The sequence below is a fragment of the Ictalurus furcatus genome, chromosome 15, assembly GCF_023375685.1.
Source record: "Ictalurus furcatus strain D&B chromosome 15, Billie_1.0, whole genome shotgun sequence".
In the NCBI taxonomy this organism is placed as follows: domain Eukaryota; kingdom Metazoa; phylum Chordata; class Actinopteri; order Siluriformes; family Ictaluridae; genus Ictalurus; species Ictalurus furcatus.
This window is the reverse complement of record NC_071269.1, coordinates 151,203-177,500: the sequence shown is the minus strand read 5'-3', so window position 1 is coordinate 177,500 and position 26,298 is coordinate 151,203. Positions and strand designations below refer to the sequence as shown.

Here is a 26,298-nt window from a genome sequence, read left to right as displayed (position 1 = left end):
GTTGTTTGATATCCATGAGAGCAGAGGAGTTTGTGGGGGTTTTTTAAAATATGTTTTTTTTTATTTCACAAAAATACTTAAACAATAAAGACAAGTTTTCATAGATTTCTTTGCTCATATTTACCAAGGGTGCCAATATTAGTGGAGGGCACTGTACCTGTCGATTTCATTTTATGGTTTATGGTTAAATTTGTTTTGAACTTGCTACTCTACTGTTCAACACAGTATATGCATGCACAGTTTATGCAATTTCTAAAAATTTTATAGTGAGCTTAGTGTGTGGCTAGTAAAAGCATTATTGACCTTGTTAATGGGGAATTCATTTAAAAATAAAGGACTAAATGCTAATTCTGCCATCTGGCAGATGCTGCTTTTTTTGCTCACAAGACTCAGTTATACTCATTCTTTAGCTGTTAAATCTGTTTTGCTTGTCTTGGCTTTTGAATTTTCTAACTGCAATTATTTTTAGACTATGTTCTGATATTTTGATCTCTTGACTCTTGCAGAATTTGAAGGATGTCCTGGCAGATCTCATTCCCAAAGAACAGACTAGAATCAAGAACTTCAAGCAGCAGTATGGCAAAACCAACATTGGCCAAATCACTGTGGATATGGTAAGAGAAGTCTTTTTTGCATAAATGTCAATTAAGCGTACTGGTGACAGTATGGAATTGCATTAGATTCACCAGAACCTAAACCTGAGTTTATGATGCTTGCAGTATTTTGTTATTGAAAATGCAGTTGACTTTAGTGGCTTTGGAAGGGTGGAAGTTTGAATGTCAGGACTGTCAGAGAGCTGTATTAGGCCCTTGAGCTATATTTTGGGAGATTTGGGTACTTTTTGAATATGAATACATGACTGGAATATAACAGTGTATATGTTGTGTTTTTGATGGTGAAATCCCACTTGACACTCTTAACCAATCCTGCATTTATTTGTATTTTTTTTTGTACCTACCTGTGACATTTTCTAATGAACCTAGTGGGTTTTATTACCCATAAGTTAAGCTGATTTGTCACAAAGTTAAAATGGTTAGTGAAGATGAATGAATCAACAGTGTAAAGGCACCACACAAGCACTGGGTAATGTCACATGGTAATTAACATGACCCTCTAGAGAGATTCCTGTGTGACTACTAGTATACTACTAGAAAAGTAGTATATTTCATATCCAGTTAATGTTAATATATAAAAAGTGTATATTATATATGAGCAGTTTGATGTCAGTGATGAAGTAGAAATGCTTGTGTTTGTGGAGAGTGAATGTGAGACTAACAGGAGGATTTTTACAATTCAGTCAATGTTAATATGAATTAATAACATTCAATAAGTTAATAATCTTACTTTAATCTTCAGAATTGAGTTCATGTGTTAATGTTAATTAGAGTAATGTGTGTTCTGTTTATGAGACCAGTTACTGTCAAACAACTTGCTGAAATGGAGAGAATAAAGTTTTTATTTGTATTTGTTTCAGAATTCTTTTAAATTAATCATTATTAATATAAAGGAAGGCATAAAAGGCAGAACTATCGGTATCGGCCGATATCATTCTGAATAATCGGTCATCAGTATCACTGAGATATTTAGTATCGGTGCATCTCTAATTCTAATATTTTATTATTATTATAAATGAGAAAAAATGTAGTTGTACTTCCTATGGTGTTACTAGATGATTGCTAAGTCATTGCCATGGCATCACTGGTAGTTGCTAGGGTGTTACTATGTGGTTTGTAGTATCCTAATTGGTTGCTAGTATATTTCTAGATGATTGCTGCTGTAGGTTGCTGCTATGGTATCTGAGGTTGAACTAGCTCAGTGGCATGGTATTCCATTTGATTGTTCTGTGGTTCCTAGAGTGTTGTAAAGTAGTTGCTATGCTATTCAAAGTGGTTGGTAATTCTTTAATATGTGGTTTCTGTAGTATCTCAAGTGGTTGGTAAGTCGTAGCGGTGTGATTGCTATGGTACTCCACATGGCTGTATTCCAGGTGTTTGTTCGGTGGTTCCTTGGATGGTTGTACGCTATTCCTGGTGGTTGATAGGTTGTTGCTAGTTCATTGCCGTTGCAAGGGTGTTTATGGTAACCTGAACTCAACATCAAACCCAGGACCCTGGAGATCTGAGAAGGCAATGTTATGTATGTGTAAAAGACAAAAGCAATATTATGGTATCTGGTAAGGGATTTTCAAAGGTTCTGCATTACTGCATTTTGCATCATGTCTGTGTGTGACACGTGAAGACACGTCCAAATTAAAGGACAGAGTGTTTAAGTATAGATTTTTGTAAGCGCTTTGCAACAGCTTTGCAAGACTGCAGTTAGGGGTGTGTGGGTGTGTGTGTGTGTGTGGGTGTGTGTGTGTGGCCTTCTAAAGTCTGCGCCATAGTGTGCAATATGAAATATGCTTATTTACAATAATCCAATATTTTTGATCACTTGAAAAATGGATGTGTTCCTTCTTGAAGACTGGGGTAAACTGAGTGCCTTGCACATAAATGTAAGGAAAACAAAAGAGATGATTTTCAATGTTAATTCTGGTGAACAGCATGTGTTAGGGAAACTAAAGTTAAATGATCAGGTTGTTGAGATTGTGGAACGGTTGAAATATTTGGGAACTTATTTGGATGCAAGTGAAAGGTTATTTCTTATGCGTAAACTTCAGAGTTTTTATGTTAGTCAATCTGTTTTGGAAATGGTATACAAAAGTCATGTTGAGAGTATTTGAATGTTTACTATTACAGCCTGGTGTGGTGACGTAGGAATGAGGAATGAAAATAAGTTACAGAGGATAGTGAGTACTACAGGAAAAATAATTGGATGCCACACACACAGCTTGATCAACTGTATTTGCTGGCAGTACACAGAAGAGAAACAAGGGTTGTATTTGATTCTACACTCCCACTTAACTCAGAATTTGTAATGCTTCCATCTGGAAGAAGGTATAAGGTCCCAAAATATCTTAGAAATGTGTATAAACAATCCAGAGTGCAGGGTGACGAGAATCTTTATGGAGTCCACCATACAGATGCCTTAGGACATGTCCGTGTTGAGGAGTCTGATGGCCTGAGGCAAGAAGCTCCTCCTGAACCTCTCAATTTTAGCCATCAGACTACGGAAGCGCTTGCCTGAACACAACAGACTGAACAGACTGTTACCGGGGTGGGTGGAGTCCATGATGATTTGAGCAGCTCTTGTACTACATCGCCTGGTGTAGATGTCGTGCAGAGTGGGGAGAGCAGATCCGGAGAGGCGCACCACTCTCTTCGGGGCTTTGCTGTCCTGGATTGAGCAGTGTCCGTGCCACACTGAGATGCATTGAGTCGATAATCTTTCTGTAACCCCAGTATAGAAAGTTTTCAGGATCGTTGGGGAGACCCTGAATTTCCTCAGCAATCTCAGATGGTACAACCATTGTCTGGCTTTGTTCACCTGAGCTGAGTGTGACGCATCCAGTTCAGGTCCTCAGAGATGTGTACTCCAAAGTACCTGAAGCTGCTCACTCTCTCCACGGGGGTCCTGCTGGAGTGTGGAGTGTAGTTCTGCTGCTGCCTCTTACTGAAGTCCACAACCAGCTCCCTGGTTTTACTGACGTTCAGTGAGAGACTGTTAGCCTGGCACCAAGCTGCAAGTTTCTCCACCTCATCAAGGCCGGCAGCCTCATTGTTGTTGGAGATGAGGCCCATAACCACTGTGTCGTCAACAAACTTGATGGAGGTGAAGCTATGAGAGGACACAGTCAGATGTGTTAAGAGAGTAGAGCAGGGGTCTCAGGACACAACCTTGTTGGGCCCAGTGCTCGGGGTTATGGTGTTGGAGGTAAACTGGCCCACTCTCACCACCTGGGGTCTGCCAGTGAGGACGTCCAGGACCCAGTCACAGAGGGGAGCATTAAGGTCACATAGTTCCTTTTGTTGTTGTCTGTGTGGATGGTTTGAAAGATTGCATCCTCAGTAGACCTATTGGGGTGGTAGGCAAACTGGAGTGGGTCTATGGTAATATTAATAATAATAAACTTTATTTTTATATAGCGCCTTTAAAGCAGCTTCTCAAGTCACTTTACTCTAAGAAAATATCAAGAAAAAAAAAAACAGATAAAACACAAAACATACACAAACAAACAGACTTGAATACAAAAAAAATCATTATGAAAAAGCTAACCTAAACAAATGAGTTTTTAGGGTAGATTTAAAAATGCTCAAATTCTGTGCATCTCTAATACGAGCAGGAAGTGCATTCCAGAGTCTAGGAGCGTTGGACGAGAAAACCCTGTCCCCTACAGATCACAACCGTGTCTGTGGGACAGCCAGTAGACCAGCTCGAGAGGAGCACAGATGACGCTTTGGAGTATATCAAGTTAAAAGCGCAGACAGATACTGAGGGGCCAGACCATGCAGTGCCTTATATGTGATCATTAGGAATCAGTGCGAAATCTGACCGGGAGCCAGTGCGAGGACTTCAGTATTGGAGTGATGTGTTCATTTCTCCTGACATCAGCCATGGCACCATGTATGGTGACAGGGATATAGGAGCAGAAAGTTTTTGATAAGCCTCTCAAAAACCTTCATGACAAGCGATGTTAAGACTACAGCACAATTTAGGCAAGAGGGCTTTTTGCTCTTAGGCACAGGAATGACAACAGATTTTCTAAAGCCGGTGGGGACCACACTCTTAGCTAGGGATTCACTGAAGATGTAAGTGAACAAACCAGCTAGCTGATCAGCGCAGGATCTCAGTACGTGGCCAGAAATGCTGTCCTCAGTCCCCGCCACATGCTCCAGGAGTCATTGAGTTGGAAACGAGTCTCCGCCCGCTCCCTGTACCAGAGTTTAGTGGCTTTCAGTGCGTGTCAGTGTGTAGCATGCCGCTTTGTACTCGCTCATATTCCCCGACATGAGCCCTGTGTTGTACACGGCTGTGCGCACATTCACTGCAGCTCGGATAGTTTTATCCACCCATAGTTTCTGGATGGTTTCTAATGAATTAGTCTTAAAGATATAACATGTTTTTTTATTCTCTATGTGCTAACTGATTTGTAATTTGGCTAGGTTTTTCTGTATGCCACGTATTACTGACATGGATATAGTATGTCTAATATTTTAATATGCAAATTTGTGTTACAGGTTTATGGAGGGATGAGGGGTATGAAGGGCCTAGTATATGAGACCTCTGTGCTTGACCCTGATGAGGTAAGTGGTACATTATGTAGGCCACTTAAATTTTAACCTTTATAAAAATGTTTTGACTTGTTTGTATCAATACACCACTTTAACTATAATTCAGATTTGACTTTGTGTGCTGAGGCTAAGTTCAATATCATCCAGAAAAATATGACCACCCTATACTTTTGTTCATTCATGGTCTTCAGGGAATTCGTTTTCGTGGCTACAGCATTCCAGAATGTCAGCAGCTATTGCCAAAGGCTGCCGGAGGTGAGGAACCACTGCCTGAGGGACTCTTCTGGCTGCTGGTCACAGGCCAGGTGCCCACTGAGGAACAGGTGAGGAGTGCTAATTAGACCTACTAATGCAGATCTGCCAACCGTTATGAATTTTGCATAGCCACACCTAATTTAACAGTAGAGTATGTTAGTACAACCTCTGGCAAAAGATTATGGAATCACCACACTTAGAGGATGTTCACCCGGGTTTTTTGCTTCGTAGCAAATATACAATGCACAGATATGACACACAGCAACTTTTGTTTAATGGCTTCATGAAACATACCTCAAATATGTTAAATGGAATTATTTTAATTAATGGCATTTTTTTCCAGATCAAGTAGAGGAACAAATTATGGAATCACCTTGTAATTTGCATTTCTAAAACAAATACCACTACAAGTCTAAAAATGCAAATTGGTCTACAGTCAAAAGAGTGCTTACAGACATTAACCTTTTTGAAAGGACACATGGCTCCAACATGAGAGTTGTCAATTGAAAGACTGGAAAGGATTATCCTTTGAGAAGGAAATCCAACACGGAGTGTGGCAAAAGATGTCTGTTGTTAACAGTCAGCTGTGTCTAAAATTTAGTGCAAGTATAAACAAAATGGGAAGGTTCTAAAAGGAAAACATACAGGTAGATCATGGAAGACAGCAAATGTCAGGATGGAAAACTCAAAGCAATATGCCTTGAAAATACAAAATCCACAACAAAACAAATGGATGGAAACAGGAGTCAATGTTTGTGACAGGACTGTAAGAGATCGGCTGAATGAAATAGGATTTACGTATAGAAAAGCCAAAAGAATATCAGCATTAACAGGTAAACAGAAGAAAACAAGGTTACAGTGGGCTGAAGAGAAGCAATCATGGAGTGTGGATGGTTGGATGAAAGTGATATTCAGTGAATCACGAATCTGCATTGGCCAAGGAGATGATGCTGGAACTTTTGTCTGGTGCCGTTCTAATGAAACATATAAAGATGAATGCCTGAAGAAATCAATCAAATTTCCCCACTCATTTATGAAATGGGGTTGCACGTCGGGTAAAGGACCAGGGGACACCTTAACAGTCAATGCACAGGTGTACACGTTGAAATTTTGGATACTTTTCTCTTTCCATCGATAGAAAATAGGTTTGGTAGTGATGAAGTCATTTTCAGGATGATGATGCATATTTTTTTGCCTGGGGTTGTATTTATCACCCAATGCACCAAAAGAACAGATTTCTTTCAGATTTCTTTGCCATTTCTTGGGCATTTTAAAGTTGCAGATGCATTTTCTGCCATCTAAGTCATCCAATTTTATAGCCATTACAGTAGATTGATTCCAAATACCCATATCGATCAGCTAAAGCTACACTCCCCCATGGACTTGTAGAATTTAATGACTAGCTGACGGGGCAGGTTGACCCTCCTCATCCTCCTTAGCAGTAAAGACATTATTGGGCCTTTTTGCATGCATAGAACAAGTTTTAAATTTGTACATAAGACCCTCACATGCGCACAAGAAAATGGGTAGTTATCACACCTTTGTATGCCCAGCTGTATGCACAGGCCACTGATGTATCCCACACTGTGTAACGTGGTGTGCTTGTGCATGGCCACACTCATTTGCATGAAGAAACAACGACACAGTGCCATATATAAGTGCAGACCATTTACCATTTATATATGCTAAAACAACTTCTCTTTAAAAGTCCAGTAGCCCGCTTGAGGTGCTGCTTGATATGGCTGACGTGAACCGTGTTAAAAAGGTCTAATGAAGTAGAGTAAACCATAAATCAATTAATGTGGTATATCTACAAGTAGTTTGTCAAATAAATAAATGAGATTTAAAAAATAAAGTTTTTATGAGTACGTGTGCAATCTGTTGCCCCATTTACACTTCGAAACTCTGCAATGCCGTTTTTGCTGTCCTTTCCGCTGCTGGTTTAGAAATCTATTGCAGTGTGAATGACATGAATGCAGGTGAGATGCGTCATTATTTGACTCGTAGATAGCTGGGAAATGCCAGTACCATCTCCAGTTTCTCTTCGGCATGTACCCGTGGATAAATGTCCTAGAATAGAGATCAACTAAATATACGCACATTGTCATGCACAAGCAAACCCTTTAAGCAGATCAGAGGGATTTACACATTGATATAGCATGTAATTATCACACAGCCAACACACTACATGACTAAGGAGTGTCCTGAGGGAATTTCTGATTTCATGTAATTGAAAGGAAAGTGGTGGGGGTTTTTTGGTGAAATAATACCAGAGGTTTGGATAATTTTCCATTTAAAATTGCCTTTCTGGAGAGACAGTATTATCTTTCCTTGCTCTGCATTTTTCTTTATGGTTTGGTTCGGCTGCAAAAGGCATATTTTAGGGGTTATAATACTGCACTGCATTTTCTTTTTTTACGGATGAATGCTTATCTTAGACAATGAGAATTATCTTAGACCAGGGGTTCCCAAACTTTTCCAGGGTAAGGCCCCCCCAAATGGCAGTAACATTTGACAGAGGCCCCCCTTTTGCAAGATGACTTTAAAACACATTAAAAATACAGACTTCTGAATATATCCCCCTTTTATATTAATAATTACATCTTACATCTTTACATTACATTATATTAGGAATTGATTGTGTGTGTGGTTGTCTGAGAGTGAGAATTTATTTTTCACAACAAATTGTTGAGGCCCCCGGGCGGCCCCCTGGCGGCCCCCACTTTGAAAACCACTGTCTTAGACAATACCATTCTGTTGAAAGAATAATGATGGACAGATCACCATGTCTGTGCTACTGTAGCTTAGCAACCCTCCAGCAGTCCTAACTCTGCCTTATTGTCTCCACAGGTGAACTGGTTGTCGAAAGAGTGGGCTAAGAGGGCAGCCCTCCCTTCTCATGTGGTCACAATGTTGGATAACTTCCCAACCAACCTGCACCCTATGTCTCAGTTTAGTGCTGCTATCACTGCTCTAAATAGTGAAAGCAGCTTTGCCCGAGCCTACTCCGAGGGAGTCCATAAGAGCAAGTACTGGGAGGTAATAATTCAATTCAATTCAATTTTATGGACATTGTCACAAAACAGCTTTACAGCAATATATAAATTCAGGATATAAATGTTAAATTTATGAATGTATCCCTATAAATAATAATACATTTACATTTTAATGTGACAAAGATAAAATTGGGTAGAAATTAAAAATCAAATCAAGGGAGTCAACAAGAGCAAGTACTGGGAGGCAAGTTTATTTGGGGGAAAGTATAGTAACGTGCAATCCAATTGTGTGTCTCACTATGCTAATATGTTGTGTCCTAATTTAAATATTCCCTCTGTCTCTCATTACTTTTTTTTTCTGGTTTAGTTTGTGTATGAGGACTCCATGGACTTGATTTCCAAGCTTCCCTGTGTGGCGGCTAAGATCTACCGCAACCTGTACCGTGAGGGCAGCAGCATTGGAGCCATCGATTCCAACCTGGATTGGTCTCACAATTTCACCAACATGTTGGGCTACAATGATCCCCAGTTCACTGAGCTCATGAGACTCTATCTCACCATCCATAGGTTGGTACTCATCTGTATATGTTTGGTGCATCAGGAGGATTAAAAGATGTAACTAGGGTAGATGTCAGGGCTGGAACTTGCACGGCTAGCAGACGTCCAGGTTCCAGACGTCCTGTAAAAAGTTTTTGTCACGAAGGAACCGCATGGACGTTTCGTACCAATATGACACGTTCCAGTAAAAGTGCAGCACAAGCTGCCATATAATTCTTCTGCTTTCTACATGGAGTCACCCTGCAGTTAAACATAGACACAAAATCTACGCTAGCCAGACTCTAGCCAGACTCGAATCATATCTTTAACTGGGGGTTAATGATGCACAACAAAATTCAAATTTGATATTATACATTTTTGGTACAGAATTAGAATATAATAAAATGTAAAAACTGGATTAAGTGTTCACTGGTGTGACTCACAGGGGCGTCTGAAGTACTGGGCTTTTATTCTGATGTTAGTTAGTTGTGCTGTCAGAGAATTAGCTCTCTGTAGTGCTAGATGAATTTTTGAATTCTGCACACTCTTTAACCCGAATTGAATCAGCACTGAAAGGCTGTCTTAAAAACGTGCGTGCATGCATACGTGTGTTGCTTGGTGTTTTCATCTAATTTTAGAGACTGACACACAAGGGTCATGTCAGATGTGTTTGCAGTGTAATCTTGTACTTATATTCAGCAGATCTGTCACATTTTTGCCCTCCATCGCTGGCCAAAATGTTGGTAGTTGGTATATGCAACGCAGTTCAATTCAGTTTTATTTGTATAGCACTTTTAACAATGGACATTGTCCCACAGCAGCTTTCAGAAACATATAAATTCAGGATAAAGTTTTTAAATGTTTAAATTTATCACTAATGAGCAGCCAGAGGCGACGGTAGCATGGAAAACTCCCTCAGACGATATGAGGAAGAAACCTTGAGAGGAACCAGACACAAGACAGAGCCCATCCCCATCTGGGTGACACCGGATAGTGCACTTATAAATAAATACACCCCTTCTATAAATGTGCTAATACTACATGCTCAAATAGTGCACTTCTGTAAGCAGGAATATTCATCACAGTTTTTACATGAAGTCTGTTTTGTTGAACTTCTCCACTGTTCACTGATGGAGACTCGAGTGCAGAACTGTTTGTGATAATTGCAGTCCTAAAGCTATCATAGCAGTTGCAGTCATCATAGTCGTCATACCATAACTGTTCATATGAATTGAGGTGCAAAGCCATCTTTATGGTTTTACAGTGGTACCATCCTCAGTAATCTCAGTGATCTTTAAGCTGCACCATGTGGGACATCCTCAGCAGCAGCATGTAACTTCCAATTGATGAGAACTCCAACCAGAAGTAGGGCATCAGGATGGACCAGGCAGGTCTGGAGAACAGAAGGTGTCAGGATCACTGGCATCTCAGGAGTATCATGTGTAACTCGAGAGAGAGAGAGAGGGGGGGGGAGTATATCATCTTGACAGGTTAGAAATGAACATAGTCTCAAATGAATGATTAGTCTCTTATTTCTCCTGTCATGAAGCATGTGTATTATGCAAAGTAGGGCAGTGAGTAGCAGAGCTATTTGAATGTTAGCAATACATATTTTTAATATACAGGATAGGGTCGTGTCAGTTGATTCAGAAAGTATTCAGTACCCTTAGCTTTTTGACAATTTTTGTATTTATATATTTAGTTTAAAATGGATTAATGATATGTTATGTCAGGAAGTTGGGGTCAGAGTGCAGGGTCAGCCATGATACTGCACCCCTGGAGTAGAGAGGGGTAAAGGCCTTGCTCAAGGGCCCAACAGTGGCAGCTTGGCAGTTCTGGGGCTTAAACCCCCGACCTTCCGATCAGTAACCCAGAGCCTTAATCACCAAGCCACCACTGCCCCTTTTCAATCTGTGCAAAATAACCCATCATGACAAAGTGAAAAGCATTTTTAGACATTTTTTGCTAATTAAAAACTGAAAGGTTTCATTTATATAAGTATTCAGATCCTTTCTTCAGTACTTTGTAGAAGCTCCTTGGAAGTGTGACACACTCAAGGGTTGCAAGGAAATTAGGAAATTGGATGCAGGCTTGGGTTAGCTTAAAGGCTCTTTTTCCTTCCTTCTTTTTGTGCATGCTCTTCAGCCCTTTGTAACTCGTGGTCTCACACAGACATGCACACAAACACACATGAGTCTGGAGTGGTTAGTGGTCTGAACGGAGGTTGAAGTCTCATCCCAACAGATTGTGCTCTACTTGTTCTCAGTCACTGACAGCTTGCAGCTGATGTACAGCACTGGACACTCTTCCCCCTCCACCACCAGGGACAACACAGTCCCCAGCCACCTGTCCGACACGTCTGTCTGTAAAACAAAGGGAAGGGAGAAGTCAGGAGAATGTAAGAGTGGCCCGCCGCAAAGTGCAGCTATTACCTGAGTAAAGGCCCATTGGCACGGCTCCATCCACTGGTTGTATCTGGTGCTCCCTTTTTATTGAAATAATTCAGAAGGCTGGTGACATCTGAATAATTAAGTACAACCCTGGAGACTTAAGGAATTAAGTCTGAAGGATCTCAGGACAGCCTTATGATGTTGAAGGTGCTGCTGCTGGCACTCATTACTATAAATAATGTCATCTAAATAGGCTCGCAGCAAGGGCAGTGTGTGGGCAGAGGATTCTGTCCATGAGTGGTTGAAATGTGTCTGGGGCTCTGAACCGAGTGGTAAAGAGCCTTTTCTTGGAGTATTGGATATTACAGTGAATGGAATCTGCCAACATCCCTTAGTCAAATCCAGTGTTGACTAAAAAAGAGCGGCCCCTAACTGATCGAGCAGTTTGTCAATGGATACTGTCCCCTATGAAAAGTATTGGAACAGCAAGTCCAATTCTATTGTTTTTGTTATACATTGAAGATATTTGAGTTTCAGACTGTCAGATAGACCTCTGGGAGGCAGTCATGGATCAACTTAAAAGAGCTCTTTCCCCCTTTTTGGTGAGTGATTTTCAGCATTTTATAACTTGTGGTCTCACACAGAGACAAACACGAAGTTCAGCTCTTGGTCTCCGGCTTATGTTCCACTTCCTTCTTTTATCTCCTTGCCACCGTTCACAGAACACTTCAGGACTCCAGACAAACAAAAATCTTAAGCAGCCTTTCACTCCTAAACCGAAAATATTTAGGACCCAAAAAATTTTAGGAGCCAAAATTTGCTTTACATATCAAGCATGAAATCAACAAATGATGTTGGACACTAAGAGCCTTTTTTCTCCTCAGTCTGTGCTGTCTGCTCTGCCTTCCATTGTCTGTGATGTCTTCCGCACGGTCTTAATCATAATAATAACACTAGAATAAATAATATAAACATGAATACTACAGTCGTGTAATATTTATAAATTCTAAACAATTCACAATTATTGCTTAAAATTTTTTTTTTTTCATTTCACTACCTCCACTACTGTCCTTGTCTGATCTGTTCTGCTGGTAAACCATGTACTGGTAGTTGTTTGTTGATTATTCCTCAGTCTTAGAGTCAGTGTCACCAACCATTATCATGTCATGTCACATCCACTATAACCAATATAGTCTGGTCTGTGCTTCCTGCACTTCCTTTTGCTTGCTGTCAACCAGTACTTCACACTGGGTTCTGGATCAAACAGCTCAAGCGAAGGGCTTCCAGTGTTGCTACACTCATGGAACTGCACACTTTTGACTTGATTTGGTTCTGTACTGCTGCTCTGTACCTTCACTCTTAGAATCTCGAGCCATGTCCAGTAAGAATTCCTGCAGCTTCCCTACCCTCAGTGTCTTTTCCTTAAACCCTGTCCCCACACAGTTCACACAGCACTTGCAGCAACTTCTTGTAGAATCATAGAATTCATCAGAAGACTGAGGCTGAGTTTTGAGACCTCTGATATAAGGTCGGGGAAAAAGTGACTGAAGGCAACAAATGATAGGTTTTCCAGTTGCTACACAATGAGCTTCCCTTTATGTCAGTGTTTTTAGATGTTGCAGCAAAGCTTTCCATGTGATGATGCACAGCAATATATTGCCCCTGCCCTATTGTATAATTTGACTGAAGGAAAACTGAGAGTGCCCGATAAATGTGTGGAAGCCAGCGCTGAGTTTTAACAGCCGATGGGTTTTGTACTGTGCAGCCTAACTCTGCACCTTTTGCTTTCAGCTCCCGCTTGCTTTTGGGACTTTTGGGTTCTCAGCATCACCAGCTGATGGGGTAGACAGAGGAAGGGCAGAACATGTTCACCTATCTCATGTTTGAAAAGTGCCCCCAGTTCTGCCCATGTTAATGCTTGCACCTTCTTCTCCATAAGCACTCATTATGTGTACCTACCAGTTTGGAGTGGTTGGGTCAGCATTTTCAAGCAGCAGCATGATGGTGTTTAAGGTTTCTTCAGCATGATGATCAAACTCGGCCAACATTAGATGAGTCACAGGCATTATATCAGATACGTGCTTACAGTATGTGATGTCTTTTCCTTTGATGTCTGTTCTGTAATTGGTTATAACATGTAATTCGCCTTTAAAGCCTCTTACAGCACACAGTTTCAATTCAACAGCAATGCAATCTACAAACTCTGCACATGCTGTGTCATTATCAAACTTCTGACCCATCTATGCCACTTGAAGGTTTAACGTTGTGAACGGTATTTCTTCAGCTGCATTGAATTTTATTTAAATTCTTTCATCTTTATGTCTCTGTCACATTTCACAGCTTTCGCTATTGGGGTGGCACAAGGAGCACTTCTAGCGATAACAGTCCTTGTTGTTATGTTTTACTCTCACCATGCTTCTTCACTGAAACTTTTTCACTGAATCTTTTTCATTTTTCCCTTGTCTTAACGTAACTAGGCAAACCCCTGTAGCCACGCTGAATTAAACTGCCTTGCAGGCAAGGGAGCCACAGGCCCATAAGACTCTAGCTATTAGCTATGCTTCCCGGTTATCATCTGGCAGTGACTGAATACTGACTAAACCTGTTTGGGATGACTATACCTGATCAAGTCAGTCTTTGTGCATGTGATGTAAGGTTTAGACGGGCAGGGAGTGAGAAAAAGTTGTGTGGTTTCGTATGGCCATTTAGTTTCTTGTCAATTGTCAAAGATCCTTGTCTACCACTAGCTAACGTTGGCTAGCTAGTTAAGCTACATCATGCATGTTAGTTAGCACGGCACTGGACTAGTTTCAAAGGTATCACTGGTAACTGTCAGGATCAAAACTAGTTGCAAATTTTAAAAAAAATCAGGTGTGCTGGTGACCATTTCGGGGTCCATCTTTTGCCCTGCACTTAATGAACTACCCACAGGTGCATGCTCATCCCTACTACAACTTCCCAATAGACTACAATAGACTTCTTGCGTAAGTCTCTACAAACTTTACAAACAGTTTCAGTTTCTCACATTGGTCCTAGCAGAACCTCTAGAGTTAAATCAGATGGGGAGCATCTGTGAACTGTGTTGAGTTGTCTCCACAAATGTTCTATGGGGTTCAAATCTGGGCTTTGGCTGGGCCATTCAACGACATTCAGACACTTCTGCTGAAGCTATCCTTGCATTGTCTTGAATATATGCTTCGAGTCATTCCCATGTTGAAGTAGGCCTGCACGATTCGGAGAAAAATCTCATTGTGATTTTTCTGATAAAAATTGCAATTTGCGATTTAAAATGCGATTTACTATTATTTGTAAAAAGAGCTGCAGGTTTGTTGTGGTGGTTTGCACAGCATCAAAGAAAGACCAAGCATAATCACAAATTTATCTTCTAACACTACAATAAACAAACAAAACAACACAATTTCTAGTGCTACTGTTTATTAAAAACACTTCAACATTGTGGCATTTTTTTTTCTAATGTTAACAGTTTGAATTTTACAATAAAGTGTTACCAATATATTATATGGTTACAATTTTAATGTCTTTTTGACACGTATATGATTATGTATTCTATATGAATAATTTCCGATTATAAAATTTATATTGTATATGAACACTTATGAACAGCAGTAGCAAGATGGAGTCTGACCAAAACACTGAAGCTTGGTACATCATACATTTCCTCTGCCTGTATTATGTTAGCTGCATTGTCTGTGGTGATGCACTACTGGCCTTCTTGGTTCACACCCCAGCCAGCTAGCACATCTGTCAATACAGAAGCGATGCTTTCTCATATATGGACAATGGGAAACTATGACGTTTGTAAAAAACTCTTTCATTTACAATCCTCACGTATGTAATGAACAGTGAGACAGTCAGTGATATGGTTCAGTCGTGCTGCTGGACCATATGTGTCAGTTGTTGTCGCGTAATTTTCCACATCTTTCAGCTCAGGTTCAACCTTCTTCCTGCACGTATCGTACAGTTTTTGAATGGTTTGAGTAAAGAACATACAAGAGGGAATGCAATATCTTTTATCGAGCATTAGGATAAGATTCTTAAAACCATCTTTTGGGACAGTGTTAATCGGCACCATATCTTTAGCCAGGTAGCTTGTTACGGCGTCTGTTATTTCGCAGTACCTTTGTAAAGATTTGTTATAAGGTGTGGAACTTTCTAATGCTTGAGCAATTGAAATTTGCTTGGATGTCATGATGGTCATGGTGATTGAGACAAATCCGTGTTTTGGCCATGCGTTCATCATAGATGTGTCAGTAATACTTCTGCAGGTATTGATACAGGTTGATTGTGTTGCCTCGGACATTTGGCAGGTTTTACAAAGTATTTGCCTTTGAAGTACATCAGAATGTCGAAATCCAAAATAATTCCAAACATATCCTGTGATATTTTTTTGTCTTGGGTATCAAGTCATCAGCAGGACTTCAGAAGGACACACTTTGTTGAACTGCTCCCGTTCATCTTTCCAAATGATGTTCTTTGCTCATTCACTCAGCATGTACAGTGTTAATGCCCCCTATTGGTTAAACTCTGAGTCAAACGTAAAATGCTCAGGAAGCAAACAGTCATTAACTACATGGATGCTTGTTACCATATTTTATAGTCCTTAATCAGAATAATCACAGCTCTTGCGATTTGAAAATCGTACCTTTCAAATCGCGATTTCGGATTAAAAACAATTAACTGTGCAGCCCTATGCTGACGTGTGAACCTTTTTCCCCAGCCTGAGGTTGTTGGCGCTCTCGAGTAGGTTTTTTTCATGAATCTTTGTATTTGGCTGCAAATTATTTTTCCCTCAATTCTGACCATTCCCCCTGTCCCTGCCACTAAGAAGCACTCCATAGCATAATGCTGTCACAATCATGCTCCATTGTGGAGGTAGTACTAGTATATTAGCATTGATGAGCAGTCCACTAGATGTAGTGTTCAGAGTTCTGCCCAATGTGTTAAATGTTTGCCTCTTCAGACCAGAGAATCTTTTTCCTGATTCCCTTAGGGTCCTGTAAGTGCCTTCCATATGCCTTTTATTCAGGAATGGTTTCCATGTAGCAACTGTACCATAAAGGCCTGATTGTTGGGGTATTTCTAAAATGGTTGTCCTTCTGGTTCTCCCATCTCTGCGTGGACATTGGGTTCTTGGTCACCTCCCTGACCAAGGCCCATCTAGCCTGGTTACTGAGTCCGGCTGGACTACAAGCAAAAATGAATTTAGTATTGGAGTGTCACAGTTAGTGAGACAGCCAGGGGCTATTTATTTTGCCGTTAGCTTGAATATGTCTGGTGAGAACAGAACAAACCACGGTGTGAAATACAGATAAGACATGTAGGTGCAAAAAAGTGTGCAGGCCTAGTGTAAAAATGTACAGAATACCCTCACCTTGCATGAATCCAGGTCTCTCATTTGGTTAACATAAGCAATTGATAATATTCTCATGCTGTGACAGACTATCTGATGTTAGTTAGTTAGCGAATTAATTAATTATTTAGTTAATTCATTTTTATTGCATCTAAATAACTAATTAATGAATTCTCAACTTTATTATGCAGTCTGTTTAATGTATTGTTTGATTGTTTTGATTGGTTTCAGCCAGGAATTATCCTTTCCTTAATTAACTACCACAACCACCTTCTTTCTTCAGTTGCATGTTGTAGCTCATTTTGATCATTTAATTTCTATACTTATCACAGGTCTGTCATACCTCATAAAAATATTTCACTCCTATGTAAATAAGATAATTTATTTGAAATCCATCCTTTCATAACTGCCAGGCTCATTCGCATCGTGCACTGTAGACACACATTCGCCTCAAATGGCGAGGCACTAGCCAATATAGTGGAGGGAGATAATTGCACCGCGTGCATTGGACGTTTAGCCTTAAATCCGATTTTAAAAACATTGGTAATTACGGGACCTGAGTGTGGTTACCTCCTAATAATTATTTTTTCATTTTTAATGTTGAACGAATGAACATGAAGCCACTGTACCCTGTAGCTCTCCTAAAACACCAGTCTGTCATTGGTGATCATGGAAAATTTGGGATAACTATATAAGAATGGAAACTACATGTGTATATTTCTCTCCTGATTTAGTGACCATGAAGGTGGTAATGTCAGTGCCCACACAAGTCACCTGGTGGGCAGTGCCCTCTCTGACCCTTATCTTTCCTTTGGTGCAGCCATGAATGGCTTGGCCGGACCCCTGCATGGACTCGCTAACCAGGTACAAGTCTGAGTAAAACCCTATTATTCCAGAAGTGTTCAAAATGGTTCTTTGATCATCCAGTGTTTTTTTGTTGTTGGCCATTTTTGCTCTTCTGAACTCCCAGCCACGGATAACTGTGGTAACGCTGGGATTCGAACTTGTGATCTCCAGACACTAGGGTAACAGTAGGGCAAACCCATGATTGTCCATTGTTTTAATAATAACAATAATAATATTACATAATTAATAATACATCCATAATGTATCAGGTCCCACACTAAACATGTTTAAATGTATATTCTTTAGATCTACACATAGCTTAGCAGTTTTCACAAGAGGGGGCAATTAATGGCAGGCAATGCAAAATACACCTTTTACAAGGTTGATCAAATTTTGTCATAGTGTTTGACAGACGTACCTCACTGACAGTGAAAATGTTTTAGCCTGAGTATGCAAGAATGCAGTCACAAACAGGGAAGGATTGCTTTTTCAACATGGAACAATTAGACCAGTTTAGATAATAAAAATTAAATATCACACCTTTAAAGTTTAGTTTTGGCAGGTATTGTTGTTTATGAAAATGTAACTGTAAATATGTTTTACAGTTTAATTAGAATTATGTCTTAAATTATGTGCACACACACACACAGGAGGTGCAATTGTAAATACATGTTTGGATTAGCATTTTCTAATTAGCATTGAATAAAATCCAGAATATGCTGCTATATCTACATGAATATGAAACCGCATACGTTTGATGCTTTTTGTCTTTTTCCTGCAGGAGGTGCTTGTGTGGCTGACAGCCCTCCAGAAGGAGCTTGGTGGTGAAGTGTCCGATGAAAAGATGAGAGATTACATCTGGAATACATTAAAGTCTGGCAGGGTGAGAACTTCCAAAGCTGTTGTGACTAGTTTACATTTTGAAAATTTTGGTTTACTCGTACATTTGTAAAAAAAAAATATATATATATATATATACATATACATATATATATATATATATATATATATATATATATATATATATATATATATATATAGTTAGTTATTCATTCATTCATTCATTTATGGCACCTCCTTTTTCCACTTAATGTGATGCCCTAATTTTTGGTCTCATCTGACTAATCTGTACATGTATTTTTGATGATGACCTGTTTAATTAAAAAACATGGCCGTCATCAGCCAATCAGCTTTCAACAGGCATTTGACATTGTTAACACTGACACAAACAGTTGTGTAACGTTTTAGTCTGAAGCTTATATTTGTAAAACTCAGTTTGTGGATTTTATTTTAAATAAACAAAAAAAATTGTCCCCCGTCAGATTAATCGAAAAAATAATCGGCCAACTAATCGATTATGAAGTTGCAGCACTATTACTATGTTTCCAAAGATTATTCTTTTGATTGTCTTCTCTAAGGTACATTTCTCATGAATGAGCTTGAAGACTTCTTAGACTTTAATAATAGACTGAAGCCCATTATTGTGCCTAACCTCTCTTTCATGTATCCCAGGTGGTGCCTGGCTATGGGCATGCTGTCCTGAGAAAGACAGACCCACGCTACACATGCCAGCGAGAGTTTGCCCTGAAACACCTCCCCAATGACCCCATGTTCAAGTTGGTGGCTCAGCTCTACAAGATTGTGCCCAACGTGCTGCTGGAGCAGGGTAAGGCCAAGAACCCATGGCCCAATGTTGATGCCCACAGTGGAGTACTACTGCAGGTGAGGCATTAACCTCATTATCTGGAGTCTGGTGTGAGATGTTTCAATTGAAATTTAATGGGGGGTTTTTTCAGACAGTAATTTAAAAAGTGGTGTGTAATCTACAAGTTAAAAATAACATAGAGTTGATTTAACATTAACATAATGAGCTGATGTAACTATTTTATATAGGCAGATTAATTACAGTAGGAATAGCAACTCATGCAATTATTTAATCAGCCAATCATGTGACAACAGCAAACTCCATATCATGATGCAGATACAGGTCTTCAGTAATGATGATGCACATAAAAGAGCTTCAGTCAATGTTCACTTCAAACATCAGAATGTGGGGAAGTGATCTCAGTGAGTTTGACCGTGGGAGGGTTGTTCATGCCAGAAAGGTCTGGTTTGAGTATTTCAGAAACTGCTGATCTCCTGGGAATTTCATACACAACAGTCTCTAGAGTTTACACAGAATGGTAAATAAAACAAAACAACATGCAGTGAGCAGCAGTTCTGCAGGTGGAAATGCTTGGTTGTTGAAGAGCTCAGAGGAGAATGGCTTGACCAGTTTGAGCTGACAGGAAGGATACGTAACAAATAACCACTCTTTACAACCACAGTGAGCGGAAAAGCATTCATAACTGCACTGAGATTTTAAAATGGAGGTAAAGGTTTAACACTTAAGTGACGTAACCCGCTCTCTCATAGCTAGCAGAAAATAAGTGCAATTTACCACACTGACCATAGCAAAACAAAAAAACATGGGAAACATCATACCATGCGGAAACAAGTGTACTAATGTTTAGGGATGCACTGAATGTTCTGCAACTGAAATGATTCGGCCGAAAATAGCAAAAACAGCACTTTCGGTGTTCGGCTGAATAAGTGAAAAGGCCGAATAAATTTGACCGAGCAATGACGTGTTTGATGACGCGACCAAATAGCCTAGCAACCAGAGTGAGACGCGCGAATGTCACGATCTCCCCTTCTGGCAGCGCGCTCGGAGAGATGACGGGGAGAACACGTGCACGAGCTACTTGCACGAGTGCTCAGCGAGCGCATGCTCTTCGGATGTTGACAACCGTGACATTGTTTACTGTGGACACGTGCGTTTGTTTTGTTTCTGTTCTGTCTCCTCCCTGTTTTGTCATTGGTTGTTGTTCGGGGGTGTGGCTTTATTGTTTTCAGCTGCCAGTGCTTAGCACTGGTTATATTCGGGATGTATACCGCTCGCGCCCCTGTACACCTCGTGGAGTATTCTGTATTCGTGAGACGTAAGGGAGTAGAGTACGGAAGCATGTAAAGACGTATTTATTTAAGGGCAGGCAGACAAATCCACATCATAATCTAAAAAACGTAGTCAAGACAGGCGAAGGGTCGGGTGATCGGCAAACAGGCATAAACAGGAATCAGAGAACACAGAACACAGGGTCACACAGTCACAGAACACAGGGTCACAACACAAAACAAGGAACATGAACTAGCACTACGGACTGGGAGCGGAAAAAACAAAAAAATTGATTTTTGTTCATTTTTAACCAAAAAAAGTTCCGTACTGCAGCTTTAAACAAGTATTTAGAGTTATGTTTTGCACTGCTTCTAGAGAACAACCCACTCATATTTGTAGTTATTGTATGTAAGTTACAAGACATTACATGTGTTATATTGAGGTATATTATTTTTCATTTTCTTGAAAGTTGTATCAAATATAATCGCAAACTATTTCTTGCTATTTTTAATTGATTGTTCTTATTAAGATATAATGTACTGTGCATTTTATCTGTGCTAATTAACAGACATGTTTGCTAATACATTTGTGTTCATGTGTGTAGTATTACGGCATGACTGAGATGAACTACTACACCGTGCTGTTTGGAGTGTCTCGGGCCCTAGGTGTGCTGGCTCAGCTGATTTGGAGCAGAGCGCTGGGCTTCCCTCTGGAGCGTCCCAAGTCCATGAGCACGGATGGCCTCATGGCCCTAGTAAGGGCCACGTCAGCCTAGAGAGAACAGGCCGAGAGGAGATGGGGTGCAGAAGGTTTAGTTGTGAAATAAGCCTTTAGACTGAAGAGTTTAAAGAGAAATGCCACCTAAATTAAAAAAGGGCCATTATTACTCAATGCTGTTATTGTTAAAATTGAGACATTTTCAAAATTATGTCAAAGTACTTTGTGATTGATTTTCCTCTTCTTACATATCCTACATCAATTCTGATTGATTACTTATTTTTGCCCCAGTAGGTTATGGTACATAAAATAAGGAAAGGTGCTGATTAACAGTAATTAGTTAATTACAGTTTAGTGAGTCACTTGATTTGTGTGTACATATAACATTTATTGGAATAAACAGACAGTTTTCCCAATAAAGAGACAGTTTTTTTCCCCACAGCCTTTGTAGAAAACCTTAGTATTTTCCCTTTTAAAATAATTTCTCATGCCTTACCTGTGTGGTAATGGAAGAAACGCATACATTACCCTTCTAAAACCTCATTCATCTAAATGGTATGACCAGACATCCTTCCTCCAGGTTAAATATCAATCATTTCTCCTGATAATAACATCCAAACTGCAAAATGGCGTTTTCTAAATTTAAGAGAAATTCAAGCATTCACCACTTCAGCTCTGAACGCTGGGCAGATCTGTCAGAAGCTGAGTGTGATGGTACAGATTTAAAGCTTTAAAGTTTGATAATAGGTTTCATTTTTCCAAGAGCATGCTGAACTAGCAGTCAGAGCAGCCAGTGCGTTCACCTTGCTGGGCCCAAAAATAATAGTTCTTAATATAAAAAGAAATATTTGTTAGTTTGGACTCCTTCATTTTTAGGTCTAGCAAACCACTTGTCTTGTGTGTTGAGTTCATTGGATTTCTAAATTCTATACAAAGATAATTTACTGTGAGTGCATAATTTGTGATTTTATTTATGTTTTGTAAATACATATATATATAAATATATGTAAATACATGCATTAAAAGCTGTAGCCTATAAACAAAAATAGTTAGTCATCATCTCTTCTCATGTGCATTGGGTTGAGTTTGTTCTCTGGGACGGCACAGGCTGGTACTGATTTGCTTCATGTTTGCTTGAAGGTGATCATGGTTTAAATTCTATTGCACTGTCAACTGACAGATCTGTAAACACTCCACATACTTACAGGAAGACTTATATTCAGTCACTTTCCCTGTCTTTATAGGTTTTCACAAATCCAGAGGTTTTATGAACAAGTCTTCAATGCTTTTTTCCTATAGTTGTATTTGATTTTGTCTTGAACACTGTATCCTATTAGGTTACTACATTGACGAGGACATGAATTACTCAAAGTAACTAAGATGTAGAATGAGGACATGTTGGTTGAATGGAAAATTTGCTTGGTTAAACAAAAAAAAAGGTGGGGAGGGGGGTGTTGGGCAATAAATGTTTTTAACAAAATGTTTTCAGAGCATTATTTTCTGTATAAATATATATTCATACACACAGATGGATGGGAAAGTATTCACCCCTTCAGTTTTGTGTTTTTTGTTATGTAATAAATTTAATTTTAAAAAGAAGTAAATATACTTTTTTGCCATCAGTCTATACGCAGTAACCCATAATGACCAAATGAAAAAATATTCTTAGAATTTTTTCTTACAATTTATTCAATATTTAAATCTCTCGTTTAGAGAAGTATTCAGGTCCTTTATTCAATACTCGGTAAAAGTTCTATTGGCAGCAATTACACCATGGAGTCTTCTTGGGTAAGTCTCTACAAGCTTTGCTTATCTGGATTTGGGTAGTGTCTCCCATTCTTTCTGACAGACCTCTGAAAGTTCAGTCAGGTTGGATGGGGAGCGTCTGTGAACTGCCATCTTCAGGTATCTCCACAGGTATCAGGTATCTCCACAGGTATCTGGTATCTCCACAGATGTTCTATGGGGTTCAAGGCTGGGCTTTGGCTGGTCTCCTCAAGGACAAGCCACTCCAGTGTTGTCTTGGCTGATTGTTTTGGGTCGTTCTCATGCTGAAATGTGAACCTTTATGCCAGTCTGAGTTTGTGGGCACTCTGGAGCAGGTTTTCCTCAAGGACCTCATGCACTCATGGTCCTTAAAGTTCCCATAAAGTGCCTCATCTTGCCTCATTTTTTATTTGTGCATCCTCGTTTCCTTTCCTCGCTTCCTTTCTTTGCATCTTAGATTGCATCTTAAGATTCGAGGGAACGATGCAAGGATGAGATGTGAGGAGAGAGGAATCAAAGCATGTCAAATGGAATATCCTCGCTCTCTCAAGCATCACTCCAAAGCGACGCCAATTAATGATGACTGTGCTCAGCTGGATTACCTCACTGCACTTCAGGGATCTGCCGTTATGTTGGTGGAGGTTGCTTAATTTTCATTTTAATAAAATTGGTGCATTTTAATACAGCAAAATGCACTGATACTATGTGAAATGTCTGGGTTATTCAGCAATAAATCTTGTGTGTAGCTTTGCATATCCAAACATTCAATTCAATTCAGTTTTATTTGTATAGCGCTTTTTACAATAGACATTGTCTCAAAGCAGCTTTACAGAAATATATAAACACGGGATACAGATATTACATGCAAGGATCAATTAATTACCATGTCATTGTAAGCATATTATTATTTAAGTATATTTCACACAAAATTCCATCACATCTTGAAAGGACATTTTGTTTGAGATTGGGGCAGATGTAAAGGAGGAGGGGAATTTATATGCATGTCAGGATTTTCAACAAGAAATAATTATGCATAGTACAAACCTGTGTATCTTAGCACCTCTGGAAGCTTCTGCACTCCCCATTCCTCGTCTCCTCAGGGTGCACTGAGAGAATTGATATGTCCTTCAAGATGGCTGACTTCAATTGATTTCTGGGTCACAGCTGAAGGACGGAGGAGCGAGGAAACGAGGAAGCATCAATTTGAGTATTGAGAAGCACTCAGTGTGATGTCATTTCCACTGAAACAAGAAGTCAGGGCGGGTCATGTCGAGTGGCTCCTCACCATTTTTAAATAGCGTTTAACTTAACACAAACTGGGCTAAGCAAGCTGAAGTGCAGAATGATCAATCAAAAGTATGAGTAATCAAAATTGTACTGTATTGTAAAAAAACATATTGATGGTAGAGAGAGAGACTGTAAATTCTGAATGAATTGTATATGTATATGTTTATATATATATATATATATAGGTATGCATGTGTATGTATAGATGGTATATCATTGTTTTGGAGCACACTAGCTTATAGATAAACTTAAGGCTAACATATTCATAGTAAAAGCCACAATACTTCCTTTTGAGTTCATGGGGACTTTAAAGTGCCTTCAATATGGATATTACTCAGGAGTAGTTTCTGTCTGGCTCTACATTAAGGCCTGAATGATGGAGTATTTCTGAGGTTCTCCAAGATCTGCATGGCTTCTGGTTCAATTTAGCAAAAATGGAATCACTTGATGTTGAGGAAAAAATTATGGAATAAAAAAAATCAGGATTTGTACTTCTCCTCTGGCTTTTATGATGGCCTGAATTCTTTGAGTCATGGACTTCAATAATGAAAAGTAGAGCTGCAACAACTAATCGATAAAATGGATAATAATTGACGATGAAAATCGTTGTAAGGAATCTCATTATGGATTAGTTGGTCTGTGCGGCACGGGGGAGATTTACTCATTATATTACTTCTGTTCAGAAAACACGCCTCGGAGAGTAAATGCTAAAGTTTTGTCCCAAATGAAGTTCTGTACACTTACAGTGTGCACTGTGTACTCTACCGTCTAGTGTGTGGATTTTAGAAAGGCAATATCATCTCAAATAGAACACTAGCAGTTTTAAGCCACGACGGCACATGACGTCATACGCACGCTAGCATTAGCAGACACCCAGAGTCACCGATAATGACTTTCTTCAGTTTACTTTCTGTCAGTGTTACATTTTATTCCCAACATGACCCCAGTCTCCATCAGACGGAGGAGAAATCATCACGTGACTGAGGAAGAAAGTGTGTAACCTCCAAGTCCTCCAAGGCAGGGGGGCATTTAAACACTGTGGAAATCAAACTGATGCACGAGCACAAACTTGTGTTTATATCCAAAATACTCCACTGCGTGTAAGGGGTTGGGGAAACTGGTGTAAGCTGCTTAAAAGGTTTAGTTTAATTTAAGTTTATTGTGATTATATGTTGTATCTGCGCGCCTGCAGTGTAAATTCTGTAGTTTATTATAACGGAAGTGATGTGTTAGTAACGAGGCCGCGTTGCTGATCACGCGCAGTGTAGACGCGCTGATACAGAGTGTAGCGAGTAAGATCTGTAATGTCTCATTAAAACACTATGATCGTAATTAAATATGTCTAAAGACAGCGAGTAACAGAAACACACGGTGCAGTGAAAGTGTTTTATTATTCATTTAGGACTGGAGTTTAATTCTGTGCTTTTTGTGCATCCATAAAAAATAATGCATAAATACTATAAAATAAATTTTATATATAATACGGATATTATTTTTGATTTTTTGTTCCAGTTTCATTTTTATTGAGCATTTCTGTTGAACATTTCTGTTGGACATTTCTGCTGAACACGTCTACCATACATGTCTGCTGAACATCACCTTTTCTCTTTTCTCCTCCCCTCCCTTTCCCAGATATTCCATTGAGAAGAAAAAAGAAAACAAACTGAGCAACACAGCAGTAAACATTCACAGGTTTTTTTTCTTTTTACACTAACAAAGGAAAACAAAATTAAAAGTAAACCAGAAAAACCAGAGTGTGATGAAAGAAAGATCTGCTCATGAGGAGGTAATTGAGGAAGCATTAGGCTTAGGCTTGAATGACTGTAGAACGGGTTCACTAATCTTTTTTTTGTTATTTGATGATGGTAGCTTCAGAGTAAATTCAGAAGTCTACAGAAACATTCTGTTTCAATTTACAGAGAACTGCACTGAATCTAATGAAAACCCAATACACACAAAAAGTGGACATTTAATTTACTTTAGATATAATGGAGTTATTTTTGTAACTCCTGGTAAGTGTTTTCGT

At 39.4% G+C, this 26,298-nt stretch overlaps 1 protein-coding gene across 2 annotated transcripts in view; it reads left to right on the top strand.

The window, feature by feature from the left end:
* cs (citrate synthase) overlaps positions 1 to 22,698 on the top strand; it is a 41,254-nt gene extending 18,556 nt beyond the window's left edge. For both annotated transcript variants that reach the window (XM_053643171.1, XM_053643172.1), the window contains 9 exons: positions 507 to 614; positions 5,118 to 5,183; positions 5,363 to 5,494; positions 8,277 to 8,465; positions 8,790 to 8,989; positions 17,455 to 17,584; positions 18,348 to 18,449; positions 19,079 to 19,288; positions 21,106 to 22,698. In XM_053643171.1, coding sequence (XP_053499146.1) covers positions 507 to 614; positions 5,118 to 5,183; positions 5,363 to 5,494; positions 8,277 to 8,465; positions 8,790 to 8,989; positions 17,455 to 17,584; positions 18,348 to 18,449; positions 19,079 to 19,288; positions 21,106 to 21,276 — 1,308 coding nt within the window. In that variant the 3' untranslated portion in view covers positions 21,277 to 22,698. The remainder of the gene's footprint in view (positions 1 to 506; positions 615 to 5,117; positions 5,184 to 5,362; positions 5,495 to 8,276; positions 8,466 to 8,789; positions 8,990 to 17,454; positions 17,585 to 18,347; positions 18,450 to 19,078; positions 19,289 to 21,105) is intronic.
* Positions 22,699 to 26,298: the final 3,600 nt, after the last annotated feature.